General features: G+C 45.8%; 2 protein-coding genes across 4 annotated transcripts in view; one reads left to right on the forward strand and one right to left on the reverse strand.

The window, feature by feature from the left end:
* ALKBH4 (alkB homolog 4, lysine demethylase) lies at positions 1–3,156 on the reverse strand. The gene is made up of 3 exons (XM_073315378.2): positions 2,792–3,156; positions 1,366–1,563; positions 1–746 (listed from the first exon to the last, which is right to left on the reverse strand). The coding sequence occupies exons 1-3, from the start codon at positions 2,900–2,902 to the stop codon at positions 72–74; spliced, it is 984 nt and encodes a 327-aa protein (XP_073171479.1). The 5' UTR covers positions 2,903–3,156; the 3' UTR covers positions 1–71.
* LRWD1 (leucine rich repeats and WD repeat domain containing 1) overlaps positions 2,095–13,666 on the forward strand; it is a 23,519-nt gene continuing 11,947 nt past the window's right edge. The window contains exons 1-6 of one of the 3 annotated variants that reach the window (XM_073315376.2): positions 2,095–2,195; positions 6,256–6,402; positions 9,425–9,659; positions 10,480–10,599; positions 11,900–12,052; positions 13,308–13,451. In XM_073315376.2, coding sequence (XP_073171477.1) covers positions 6,323–6,402; positions 9,425–9,659; positions 10,480–10,599; positions 11,900–12,052; positions 13,308–13,451 — 732 coding nt within the window. In that variant the 5' untranslated portion in view covers positions 2,095–2,195; positions 6,256–6,322. Of the gene's footprint in view, positions 2,196–2,803; positions 3,014–3,450; positions 4,709–6,255; positions 6,403–9,424; positions 9,660–10,479; positions 10,600–11,899; positions 12,053–13,307; positions 13,452–13,666 lie in introns of those variants that run through there. The other 2 variants (XM_073315377.1, XM_073315374.2) reach the window with 2 other exon arrangements.

Consider the following 13,666-nt stretch of genomic DNA (forward strand, 5'->3'; position numbering starts at 1 on the left):
TTTCAAAATTTTTACACTTTAATTTTCAAATATCCAAACAACTCATAATTCCAGTTTTCTCCCTCTGATGTTCACACTGGTTTTCCTTGAAATGTCAGGGCTATTTCCAGGAGCTCTTTACCCAGTTTTTCCTGCTTTCCTCCCAAAGTGAACTCTGCAGACAGCTCCCTGAAGGTCACACAGATCCGGCGATGCTCAATGTGCTTGCGGTAAATTGCGTGTTTCCACTTATAGCGTGCATCTCCATACAGCACAATCAGGGATCTCCTAGGTAAGAGAATGTCTACAGTAACTTCTTTGTATGGAATAAGTCTTGCGGGAGATGAGTGGTCAATATCCCAACTGTCCAAATTTTCACATGCTGATGTGGGAGAAAGGTTGTTTGATTTATGGTTCTGAGAAGCTTGAGGTGAGGCAGAGTGATTTGATGCCCCACTTCCCTGACTGTGAGTGGCAAATAACTGGAGACTCTCTTCTGAATCACAAGACATGGACAACACAGTTTTTGAGAGCACGTTTAAACTAACCAGTCGCTCCCCCCAAAGCCACCAGTCATCAAAGTGTGGGTCAATGGCAGAACCTCTTTCAGGTAGATAGTCCAAGTTACATTGCTCAACAGGAAAGAAATCCTCTAGCATAGAATGAGCTTTCATTCGCTGCACAATCTCCTGGCTAAAACTGGGCAAGCCAATGAAACCACCAGCTTTCAGCTTCTTTTTCTTAAAGTTCACTTTGGGCCCATAGTCCTGTTGAAAAGGAAAACCAGATGATGTTAAATAAAAATCTTGGGCATGCTTTTCTAGGGAGGCACTACCCTCTGGACAAACTGAGAAGCCCTGGGTCTCTTGGGTTCTATTCCCATCTTTACCAGTAACTTACTGGTGCAAGTCATATTCTGATATGACCCCATGAAAGTCATATAATCTTGTATTCGGTTTTCCTGTTTATGGACACTGATGTGATATGAGGTTGTATTTGAATGTGCACTATCAAGTGTGATTCATTATAACAATCACAAATGCACTCTTGAGAGAACATAAGAACGGCCATAGTGGGTCAGACCAAAGGTCCATCTAGCCCAGTATCCTGTCTTCTGACAGTGGCCAGTGCTAGATGCCCCAGAGGAAATGACCAGAACAGGGAATCATTAAGTGATCTGTCGCCCATTCCCTGCTTCTGGCAAACAGAGGCTAGGGACACCACCCCTGCCCATCCTGGCTAATTTCAAATACAATTATGTTTTTGTTATTTCAGAAAGAATCAATTTAATGAAAACATTAAACCTAAAGCATGATTTTTATTAACTGAAGAAATAATCTCCTTCCCCAGAGGGAGTTAGAAATAAGCATATTTCTGGAATCGGACCTGCTTCCTTCGGCCAGACTGCGATAGTTTCCAGTCATCTTGATCCATCAGCTGAACCATCTCAGATTCCTCGTCTTGATTTATAAACTCCTCCAGCAAGAATACTCCTGGAAATGGAAATGCCCAGCCAGCAAACTCTGAGCATTCATTTCCTACGGCTAAACCTGCTGCTGGACAGTAAGTGAAGTTACCCTTTTCCTGCGGAAATAAAAAAGGACACAGCACAGTAAGACACTGCCATGATGTCTGTTGTTATAGCATTGCAACAGGTAATGTACGCATAAGACTGCGGTAGAGTTAACCAGTTATACTGTTTGTCTTCATGAAAAATGTCTCCCTCCTTTTATAGTTGCATCTTTGCAATTTCTTGTGCATTCTTAAAACACACTGTATATTTGAGGGATTATTGCCTCTCTCCCATCCCTCAGTGCTCCAGGTTGCAACCGACTTCACTGGGGCAAAGAGTGCTGGATTCCCTACAAAACCAGAGGCACCTCTACCAATGCTGCTGGTTCAAGGAACAGAATCCCATGCTTTAAAAATGGATCCACTGTCCAGTGCACTAGCCACTGGGCTGCCCTAATAACTATTTTGTATGTCTTTTCTGCCTCTAGGTGAGATGTAAGCAACTGACTCCTGGGTGTGGGTTGGTCAACCGGGGTGCTCCAATTGTATGACTAACAAGTCTTTTTTGATCCATTTGACACAGGCCTAAACAGGAAGTGATCCAGGTCAGGCTTGACGGTGCCTCCTCTCTAAGTTGAAGCAACATGGACTGCTCTGGCTAGAGGAGATGCCCTCTGAAGCTCCTTAGCATCACTCCTAATCAGGTAGAGATCAATGTCATGCTCCCCAGGCCTGGGTGTTGCCTGAAGCTATCTCCAATACCATCACCCTATGCCCTGGAAATGCCAAGAGCAGGGGCTGTTCTTGTGCGGTTTCCTCTACCGGTAGGAGCAGAGGAGGGCAGGGGACTGGAAGCTGCTGATTTAACAGATACTCCCCCACGCACCCCTTAGCCTCTCCCTCTAAGGAAGGGGGGGAATGCAAAACCCTTCCAGGTAGGGGGAGGCAGACAACAGACCCCTCTGCTGCTCTCTGTTCCCCTGGGGCAGCAAGGGGGCAAGAGGCCTTGGGCTCCACGAGGCTGCAAGAAGGCAATCTCTGGGCCTGTCCACACGGTGGGGTGACCAGACAGCAAGTGTGAAGTGTGTGTGTGTGGGGGGGGCACTAGGAGTCTATATAAGATAATCCCCAAATATATAAAATGGGGACATCTGGTCACCCTACTACACCCCACTACCCCCCCATTCTGCCCTTGCCCCTTCCATTGTCTCCCCCCCATTCTGCCCCATCCCTCCCTGCCCCCCCACCAGCGCCCCTCTGTCCCCCCCCGCTGCCCCCTCCCGGCCCCTCCCCCCGCTACCTGCGGGGGCGGAGCGGCCAGCGCGGGCCCCTCGCAGAGCAGGCAGGAGCGGATCCCCTTGCAGCCGCAGGCGGGCCCCGCGCCGCCGCCGCCGCCTCCCCGCGCCTCCATCCCGCGGGGCAGGCTCCGCCCGGCCCCCGATCGCCGCCCGCCGGGCTCTGCGCTCCCGGCTCCGCAGCGGCGGCAGGGCCCAGCGCGGCCCGCGCGCGGCCCCGGCGGCAGGTGAGCGAGTGGCGGGGCGGCGGGGCGGGCGGACGGGGGGAGGGGACCCGCGGCGGGGGGAGGGACACCAGGGCTCCCCGGCCCGGCTCCGGCAGGCCCAGAGCCGCTCCGTCCGCCCCTACGCGGAACTCGCTTTCCCAGCAGTCTCCGGGACCGCCGGCCAAGCTAGCGGACCACGCTCGGCCGCGGGGGGTGCTGGGAGTTGTAGTCCTCCCCCATTTCCGGCCTCAGCCGCCGCTCGGCGCCTGGGGCCAGGGCCCGGCTCTGCCCAACTCCAGCTCGGGCAGGGCCGGCCTGGGACACGGGGGCTCCCTCCCCGCAACATCGCAGGCCTGGCCCGGAGCCAGGGCCGGCCTGGCACACGGGGGCGGGGGGTTGACCCCCATCCCCACCCCCAACACGCAGGCAGGGTTGGCATGAGACATTGGGGGGGGGGGGTTGACCCCATCCCAACATCGCAGGCCTGGCCCGGGACACGGGGGCTCTCCCCCTTCCCGTCCCCCCCACATCGCAGGTAGGGCTGTGAGCCTGGGCCGGCCTAGAACATGGGGTTTTTGGCAGCCCTCCATGCTTCGGGCAGGGCTCTGAGTCAGGACTGAGCTGGTACATGGGGACATGCCCATGGAGGCTCTGCACCCCCAGACCCACCCGGGAACTGGGCTGGACCAGAACACAACACAGTCACAGCCGTGTTAACACATAATGTGGTGACGTGCCCCGCTCTGCAACTGGAGCAGATCACAGCGATCCGGACTCAGCGGTCCGTCTCAGAACACGGCACCGGAACTGGACCAGAACGTGCCGATTCAGACACGGCCATATGGCCCAGAACATGGCAATGCCACATCTCTTTGGAGCTGGACCAGGACACAGCAACATGACAAAACACAGCAATGTAATCCTGAGTTGGAACTGACCTGGGCAGGGTGACCGGGTCACAGCCACATGACCCATAACATAACAGCACAATCCCACGCTGGAACTGGGCCAGACCAGACCACGGCGACCCGGTCACAGCTGCGTGACATGGCAACACAACCCTATGCCAGAACTGGATTGAAACGGTGGCTCAGCCACAACCACATGAACCTTAACATGGCAACGCAATCCGGATCCAGACCTGGATTGGAACATAGCCATACAACCCATAGCACGGCAACGCAACCCTGTGCTAGAACTGAACCGGAACACCCCAACTAGGTCACAGCAACATGATCAACAACATGGCAACACAAACCTTGTTGGAACTGGACCAGTATGCAGTTACTTGGTCACAGCCATGCAACCCATAACATGGCAACACAGCCACTCAGACGTGGCCTGTAACATACTAACGCAATACAGCCCTGAGCCAGAACCAGACCAGAACACAGCAACAGTCATGGCCAGGCAGCCTGTAACGTGGCAAAGCAACCCTAAGCCAAAACCGGACCAGAACACCGTGACATGGTCATAGCCACATGGCCCATAATGTGGCAACACAACCTTGAGCCAGAATATGGCAATGTGGACACGGCGATACTGTGATAGTGTAGTGACCTAATCCATAACGGTGATGTGTTGCTGAGCCAGGACTGGAGGAGAATTTGGTGATGCAGCCCTTATCGCTGTTCTGATCCAGAAGCAACTTGGAACACAGCAATGCAGTCCATTACACAGTGACACAGCTCTGATGCAGAACTGGCCTAGAACATGGTGATTTGAGTCATGACATAGTGTTGGCACCTTTGCGCCAGAACAGGCCAAGGATGTGTCCCTGAGTGGGTGCTAGTCCAGAACGTGGCTGTGTGAAACATAGCTGTGACGTGGCCTGTAATGTGATGGCAAAGTCTGTAATACAGTCACTATAATCTGCTCTGTAACTCAGTGGTGACAGAGCCCCTATATGTGAGATGGTCCATGGTATGGCCCCAGTGTCACCCATAATGTGGCCCATGATGGTGTGACACAGCTGTGTCTGAGACATCAGCAGAGTTTCTAACATGGTGACATGGCTCATAACTCAGCTGTGCCTGCACTGATTTTAGCTCGTAACTGTTTGGACTCTTATAATTGACGTGGGGGTTTATGGGAGGCTTGAATATATCAGTATGTAGGGGTCTGATCCTGGAACTCAACTCCCACTGACTGCCCTGGGAGATGAAGGGGATTCTGCAGCTTGCTGGATCAGGCCATAAATGGTCACTGATGAAATTGTCAGGTTTAATGCTTTTAATTCTTGGATAAAATGGGAAAATTATTATTTGAAATGAGAGTCTCCCTACTGTTGAGCCTGCAAAGCCTTTATTTAAACAAAAGAAACAATGCAACAGTGTTGGTCCCAAACAGACCTTACAGCTGACTGTAGCAAGTCTTCTTTAGCAAGACAAGTGACTGCTCAGGGCCCACATACTCTTATCAACTTGCAGCCTAATCTCTGTTCCAACAATGGGACTAGAAGGCAGGTCATGATCATGGCCTAATAGCTTTTTTTGTACTCCCTTTAGGACTAGGGCTGGAAAGAAAGCTAAACCAAGGCCCAGTATCCCCAACAGCAGTTCCATAAGGCTGTTCTGGCACTGGACATAGTATTTTTAAATAACAGAATATGTGTCATTTCCCCTTTCCACAGCAATGTGTTTCCTAATAACCTACAATATTGCTATTAACATTTCTTTCCCCTGTGAGAAATCAGTGCCCATCAAAGGTGATGGACATTATCATTTGTACCTTCTCTCCCTTTGGATAGGGGAATCAGCTAGTTAGTCCAGGTTTGCAAAATTTTAGGAATTCAGGAATTGCCAGACTGGATCCAGCTAGTGGTCTCTGTAGTCCAGTATCTTATCCAGTGGGCAGTAACACTTGCGTCAGAGGAAGAAACCTTGCAGTAGGCAGGTATTGTTTATTATTTGCATTGCGGTAGCGTCTAAGAGTCCTAGTCATGGACTGGGCCCTTTTGTGCTTGGTGCTGTACAAACACAGAACTAAAATGTGGTCCCTGCACCAAACAGCTTACAATCTAGGGTACAACTCGCCTGTAATGAGTGACTTCTTTTAATGGGTGAGTAAAATATCACTAGTGTTTTTATTATCATTATTGCAGTCAGGGCAGGTGAAGTGGAAATTGGTTGTTTTGCAAGGCTGGGTTACTAATATCACCCAGTGATGTCAGCTTTATCAATGGGGTAGTTGCACCATAACTTTTTTTTCTTTCTGGGACACAGTTTTAAAGGATTCCCCCTAATTCCTGTTTCTTTCACCAGGAAGGTTCCAAGAAGACAGTCTACGGCTGACGGCTTTGTGCTTCCAGGAAAGGGGCGGAAATTAAAAATGTCAAAAGTTACTACAGAGCTTCTTTTGGAAAGAGCGGTTCCAAGATCTACTAGGCTACGAAAGATTGAGACTTTGAAGTAAGTGCAAACCAGACTGTAGTCAAATTCCAGTTGAATCCAACCTGGGCTATACCCCCCCTTTTTTTCCTTCTTTAAATAGTGTTATTGGAATATAAAATAACTAGGGCTGTCAAGCGATTAAAAAAATTAATCATGATTAATCGCACTGTTAAACAATAATAGCATACCATTTATTTAAATATTTTTGGATGTTTTCTACATTTTCAAGTACATTGATTTCAATTACAAAACAGAATACAAAAGGTACAGTGCTCACTTTATATTTATTTTTTATTACAAGTATTTGCAATGTAAAAAAACAAAAAAAATTAGTATTTTTCAATTCACCTAATACTAGTACTTTAGTGCTGTCTCTTTATCATGAAAATTGAACTTGCAAATTTAGAATTATGTACAGAAAATAACTGCATTCAAAAATAAAACAATGTAAAACTTTAGAGCCTGCAAGTCCACTCAGTCTTATTTCTTGTTCAGACAATCACTCAGACAAACAAGTTTGTTTACATTTGCAGGAGATAATGCTGCCCGCTTCTTGTTTACAATGCCACTTGAAAATGAGAACAGGCGTTCTCATGGCACTGTTGTAGCCAGCGTTGCAAGATATTTACGTGCCAGATGCACTAAAGATTAATAAGACCCTTCATGTTTCAACCACCATTCCAGCGGACGTATGTCCATGCTGATGACAGGTTCTGATCAATAACAATCCAAAGCAGTGCGGACCAACTCATGTTCATTTTCATCATCTGAGTCAGATGCCACCGGCAGAAGGTTGATTTTCTTTTTTGTTGGTTCAGGCTCTGTAGTTTGCTCACTGGAGTGTTGCTCTTTTAAGACTTTTGAAAGCCTGCTCCACACCTCGTCCCTCTCAGAGTTTGGAAGGCGCTTCAGATTCTTAAACCTTGGGTCGAGCGCTGTAGCTATCTTTCAAAATCTCACGTTGGTACATTCTTTGCTTTTTGTCAAATCTGCAGTGAAAATGTTCTTAAAATGAACAACATGTGCTGGATCATCATCCGAGACGGCTATAACATGAAATATACGGCAAAATGTGTGTAAATCAGAGCAGGGAACATAAAACTCTCCCCCAAGGAGTTCAGTCACAAACTTAATTAATGCATTATTCTTTTAACAAGCGCCATCAGCATGGAAACATGTCTTCTGGAATGGTTGCTGAAGCATGAAGGCGCATACGAATGTTTAGCATATCTGGCACGTAAATAGTTTACAATGCCGGCTACAAAAGTGCCGTGCAAATTCCTGTTCTCACTTTCTGGTGACATTGTAAATAAGAAGAGGGCAGCATTATCTCTTGTAAATGTAAACAAATTTGTTTGTCTTAGCGATTGTCTGAACAAGAAGTAGGACTGAGTGGACTTGTAGGCTCTGAAGTTTTACATTGTTTTGTTTTTGAGTGAAGTTATGTAACAAAAAAGGTCTACATTTGTAAGTTGCACTTTCACGACACAGAGATTGCACTACAGTACTTGTATGAGGTGAATTGAAAAAGACTATTTCTTTTATCTTTCACAGTAGAAATATTTGTAATCAAGAATAATATATGCTTTGATTTCAGTTACAATGTACAAAAAGATCCAAAATATTTAATAAATTCCAATTGGTATTCTATTGTTTAACTGTGCAATTAATCACAATTAATATTTTTGAGTTAATCACGTGAGCTAACTGCGATTAATTGACAGCCCTAGAAATAACACACATATGTTATAAAATATGGAATACTTGATAGTGTGATAGGTACCAGGGCTTTATCAGCACTGTAGGGTTGAATAGGCAAGAATAAGATAGTCATATTATCTGCAGTTGCAAGATCTTTGCCACCATATCAATTCTGCATATGCCATGTATTTTACTGGAGAACTGTTTAAGGAGGGCTGACTTCTGATCTCCTTACATTAAATAGCACTTTCCTCCATTGTCTTTTATGGGAACCACTCAAGGAGTAAGGTGCTACTTGCTGTGAGTAAGGGGATCAGAATCTGGACTGCAATGTAAAGGTTTAACCAGACCAGTCTGACCTCAATTCTCATGATATGTCAGGTGGTAAAGGTCCTCTGTCACCTTAGAAAGAGAATTTCCCATTTCTCCAATGGGATGAATCACCTGGTTGTTTTTTTTTTTAGGACCAATTGGTCACAACTTCCTTAAACTTCTGTTTGTTCTAGGGCTTGTAGGTGGAATTCCACATTGGAATCCTTTTACAGCATGCTTTTATTTATTTGTTTGCTTTATTTTATTTTATTTATTGAAAGTAAAACATCATTTATTTTTCTGAAAGTTAGTCAGTTGTTTGAAAACTGCTCAGGGGCTGATCCTAGGCAAGATGATTTAGTGGTTAGAGAGGGAAGTGCTTTGAGGTGCATGAATTATATAGTGTATCCTGTGCGTCTGGCCGTCATGTATGTGATGTAAATGGATACAAGAGAGACAGTCTGATGAGAAAATAACTCGGCTATGTTATTTCTCTTTTGGAAATAGTGTTCTGGAAGTCAAGTGTGGACTCTGAAAGATGTGAACTCAAAGAATTCAGCAACAGAGATGCATCAAAATGGCTAGTTATAATTGTTATCACAATAGGATAGGGAATAGTTTTCATAGGAACAATAACTTGTTTTGTAGTGAGCCACTGACTGCATGGCCTGGCAATTAAGATACAGTCATTCCACTGTTTATTTTCAGTGAATTGGGAGTGTCACAAATGGCTGTGTTTTCTCAGTAAGTAACAGGTGCAGGTTTTGCCTGTAGGTGTTAGCAATGGTTACTGTTCACCCACCACACTTGTGGTTACGCTTAACAACTCTCTCCTTGCCGCCTTCAGATTTGTGCTTGAAACATGCAGCACTACATTCAAAAGTTAATGTAGGGTCAGCAAGACTTACTCAGCAAGTTTTGCCTGAGTGAGAAGTGCAGCAGAATAAAACTTGATGTCCATTAAAAGTCAGATGTGTCTACCTTTGGGGAACCGGAGACAGCATGTTTTGTTTTTGTTTTGTTTCAGCTTATCCAAGCTGCAGTTAAAGACCGGAGACTTGGACCCACGGTTGTTTTCCCGTCTGAGACATCTGCAAAATCTTGATCTCTCTGATAATCTGTTGGACAAACTACCTGCTAATCTAAGCCTGCCAGACCTGCGTGTCCTAAACTGCAGTAACAACCAACTGGAAGATGTGACTGTCCTGAAGCAGTTCCCGCTGCTGGAGGAGCTAAACTATGAAAACAATGTCTACCTGACAGTGAGTGATACAGTTTCCATCCTTATGTGATCAGCAGTTTATTGACTGGAACGTAAATAATAATAGTACCTTATATAGCACTCTTGAACAGTAGATCTCAAAGTGCTTTACAAAGGAGGTCCAGTAGCATTATCTCTATTGTACAGACGAGGAAACTGATGCACACAGAGGGCCCAGGGTCATCCAGCATGCCAGTGGCAGAGCCAGGTCTCTCGTGTCCCAGACCAGTGCTCTAGTCATTAGGCCAGCTACAGGAAACTTCCCACCTAGGGCTGCTTGTTCAGGGTGCTCTAACATCACTGCTCTGTGCAACGCTTTGAAGATGGAAAGCGCATTGGAAGTGCTAGGTGTGAAAGGGATCTTGGGGACCACAAAAGCCCTTTTGCTACTTTGTACTCCACATAACACTGCAGACTTGCTACAGCTGTGGGAGAGCAAGGGAGGTCATCAACAGAAGAGTTAACTGAGTTCTACATACCGAAGCAAATTCTGCCAGCTATCCTACCTGCACAACTCTCTGGTGTAGCTACTGGCAGAGATTTTAGTCCTGGTGATGTATGAACAGGAAGGAGCCTGACTTGACTTTCAGACCCCAGGTTGAGTTTGCAGGGCTGGCAATCAGGAAAAAACTTGTACTTGTAAATGGAGTATATTTGATCGGGAAGTCTTGTATGGTGCTAAATTATTTTAAGTGCCCATTGTGGAATAAATGTATTCAATTCCCTCCTAGTGGATTTGTAATTTAAAAACAAACTGATTATTTGTTCAAGGAAATATCATACACGTGTTACCATAACTCAAACTTCTATCTGTTTTCTAGACCAATGATGACTATAAGGTCATGTTTCTTTTACAAAATCTTCGGCTACTCAATGGCAAGGATGTAACCAAATTAGCTAATCATGTGAGAGTTGTCAACAGCCGAGAGCTGACCAACAAGGTAAGATGTGTAATGTTTCCACATGCATGCCTAAGAAATAGCTTAGACTTACAGTAGAACCTCAGAGTTACAAGTGTCTCGGGAATGTAGGTTGTTCGTAACTCTCAACAAAACGTTTTAGTTCTTTCAAAAGTTTACAACTGAACATTGACTTAATATTGGTTTGAAACTTAACTATGCAGAAGACAATTCTGCTTTTAACCATCTTAATTTAAATGAAACAAGCACTTTGTCAAATCTTTTTTTTTTTTAACTTTCCCTTTATTGTTTTAGTATTTTACATTTAACACAGTACTGTATTTGCTTTTTTGGGGGTTTCTGCTGCTGCCTGATTGCATACTTACGGTTACAAATGAGATGTGTGGTTGACTGGTCAGTTCGTAACTCGGAGGCTCTACAGTAGATACAATGCAATAATGAGGTTAACATCTCAGACCCTGTCGTCCACTTTGCCATTGAAACTATGCTGGCAGCAGGCGTGTTTAAATACGATAGCACAGTTTCATCTGGAGTGTGAACAGTCCTTGTAAATACTTCAGAGTCCTCTTCACTGGCCTCCTGTTCTTTGAAACCAATTCATGATTGCTCTCCTAGTTTTCGTTAATCTCCTTACACTCGCTCCACCCAGCCTTTGTGACCATCCACTGCCCCCAGTTTAAACCAGCATGCTCAGCACTACAAGACATGGCCCCTGATGCTGGGATTCTCAGCAACACCTGTATAGCAGCTCTGCTGGTGTATAAGGGCTGCAAACCTGACAGATCTTCCCACCTGGAATTCCCCTTTGTGCAGGGGGGATTTGATAGCCCTACATTAGATACCCTTGCAGCCCATAGTAAATGGGATTGGCTGAGATGTGTGTCAGGGGCCTTCAGCTTTTCTGGGCTTACTGCAACAACCCGTAAGTATGTGGTTCTCAGTCTTTCCAGACTAATGTACCCCTTTCAGTAGTGTGATTGGTCTTGTGTCACCTCACTTAAAAACTATTTGCTTACACAATCAGACCTAAAAATACAAGTGTCCCATGAGTAAAGATACTATGTAAATATATAATTTATTTGCAGATGCTTCCAGGGTGCCTCTTTTTAACACATAACGTGTTCTTTAAAGTTAAAACACAAATGCAAAATGTGTTAACAAATCCTCCTCCCCTTCCCAAATGAGCTGAGATCGTATACAAGCACCTGATCACGTAAATTTCAAACAGAACAGTGTCTGGCCATTTCTGGAGCAGTTTTAGTAGGGAGCCTTCTGATTTCCATGAAGCATCCAGTTCAGTGAACCAGATCTCTCTGCCTAGGTCACAGCTCACTGGGAGAGGCACTTCCGAAGCCAACTCCCTGAGAAGTATTCAGCCGAGCATGTGATGTTCATCAGGAAAAAGTTTCTGAAGTCTGCACAAACCCACGTCATATATGGACCCAGCTCCCTCGGTGAATTTACCCGATGGAGGGTAAGTGTCTGATCTTTCTGAGCTGCCTGACGCCAGGATTCGGCAGCTTTGTTTTGTGGACCCATAAGGTTAAACTGCTCTAAAGATTTCCGGTAAGGGGGGCTCCTGCAAATGACAGTATCAGTTTTTGGTTTTCTTTGCCAATTAGCTGTGGCTGTTATACAAGAGCCAGCAATAAATTCCATTCCGGATGGAGTGATGGTCTTTACTGTCTTTGTTTTCTACTCACCAGTAGTTAAGGTACTCATAGTAATTAAGTATTAGAAATACGGTAGTCCTTGCAAGTGGCAAATGATTTTAATGGCAACCACTGTGTAGTCACTGCTCATTTTGCACAGCTCCCATTAAAGCTAATGGCAGCTGTGTGCATTATCGCCGGAGGAAAATATACCCTTTTGTTTGAGTATTTTATCTGCATGTGCCCTGGACTTCCGTCTGTTCTTTGTCTAGCTTTATTGCTTTTGCATTCCTTCCTCAGATGACCCCATTGGCATCAGTAACAGAGTGGGGTGCCTGGTCCACGTGGCACAGACATACCCAGTAAAACAAAACCAGTATAGGCAGAAGTCCTATGTGGAGGTTAAGATTGCAATCAAACAGGCTTGTATTTCACCATATGTTGCAGAACTCTGCTGTGCTGATGCAGAAAAATTCACCCTAATCTCTCATTTCTGCCTGCGCACTTTGATCTCCCAGGTCACCAGTATCTGTCACTTGCCATTCACGGTATCCAGGGGCTCCACTTGGTCAATGAGTTGAATTGTTGCTTCGATGCACTGGTCTTTGGCTAATAACTGGTTTCAATTGGCTATCTTTTCATTGTGTCACCAGTATTTCTTCCGGGCTCACTGTATTGCCAAGCACCTGCTCCTTTCTCTGACTCTGAAAAGAGCTGTCTTTGACCCTGGTTGCTAGCAGCCTCAGCAGAGAGGCCATACACTGAATGAGGCTAAATTCCAACCTCCTAGCAGTGGTCCCTCCAGATCAGGAATGAGGCACAGGAGGGTGGCAGCATGGTGCATCTTGCACTGCTGCTTCCCATCCTGGACAAATTCTGTGACTAAAGAGAGGGCTTGAGTCTCCCCGCCTGTCAGCCCAGGGTCCTTCCACCAGCTAGTAAGTGCACACAAAATATCTAACGGAAGCAAAAACATCCTCCCCTCTTACAAAGTGTAGTTGCATAGTTGAGTCAGGATGTTCTTGTTCTTTGTCCTCCATTAAGTGATGCCTTTTAAAAATGTCCTTGCAATGCTAGGTGAAAATGATTGCGGAGGAGTTGCTGGCATCCATGCAGGGACAGGAAGAGAACACACATCCTGAAACACAAGAAAGGATGGAGGAGGAGGAGGAGGAGACGACAGAAAACCCCAGAGAGGTGGGAGACGATGATATTGCGCAGGTAAGGATTCTCCAGGGGATTCTTCTAGATCAGACCTTCTTGGTTTTTTAAAAAGAATACTGCATTAAAGAGTAGGGTCCATGCACAACTGCTTCCAGTTAGGTTTTACACATTGCATTGAGGTCAGCGTTATGATCTTGCTCTAGCAAACCTGCATGGAAGTAGTATATTTCTCTACTAAGGATTCCCCAGCCAGGAGATCTTAGCAGATCCAG

This window comes from Lepidochelys kempii, chromosome 17, assembly GCF_965140285.1.
Source record: "Lepidochelys kempii isolate rLepKem1 chromosome 17, rLepKem1.hap1, whole genome shotgun sequence".
Lineage (NCBI taxonomy): Eukaryota > Metazoa > Chordata > Testudines > Cheloniidae > Lepidochelys > Lepidochelys kempii.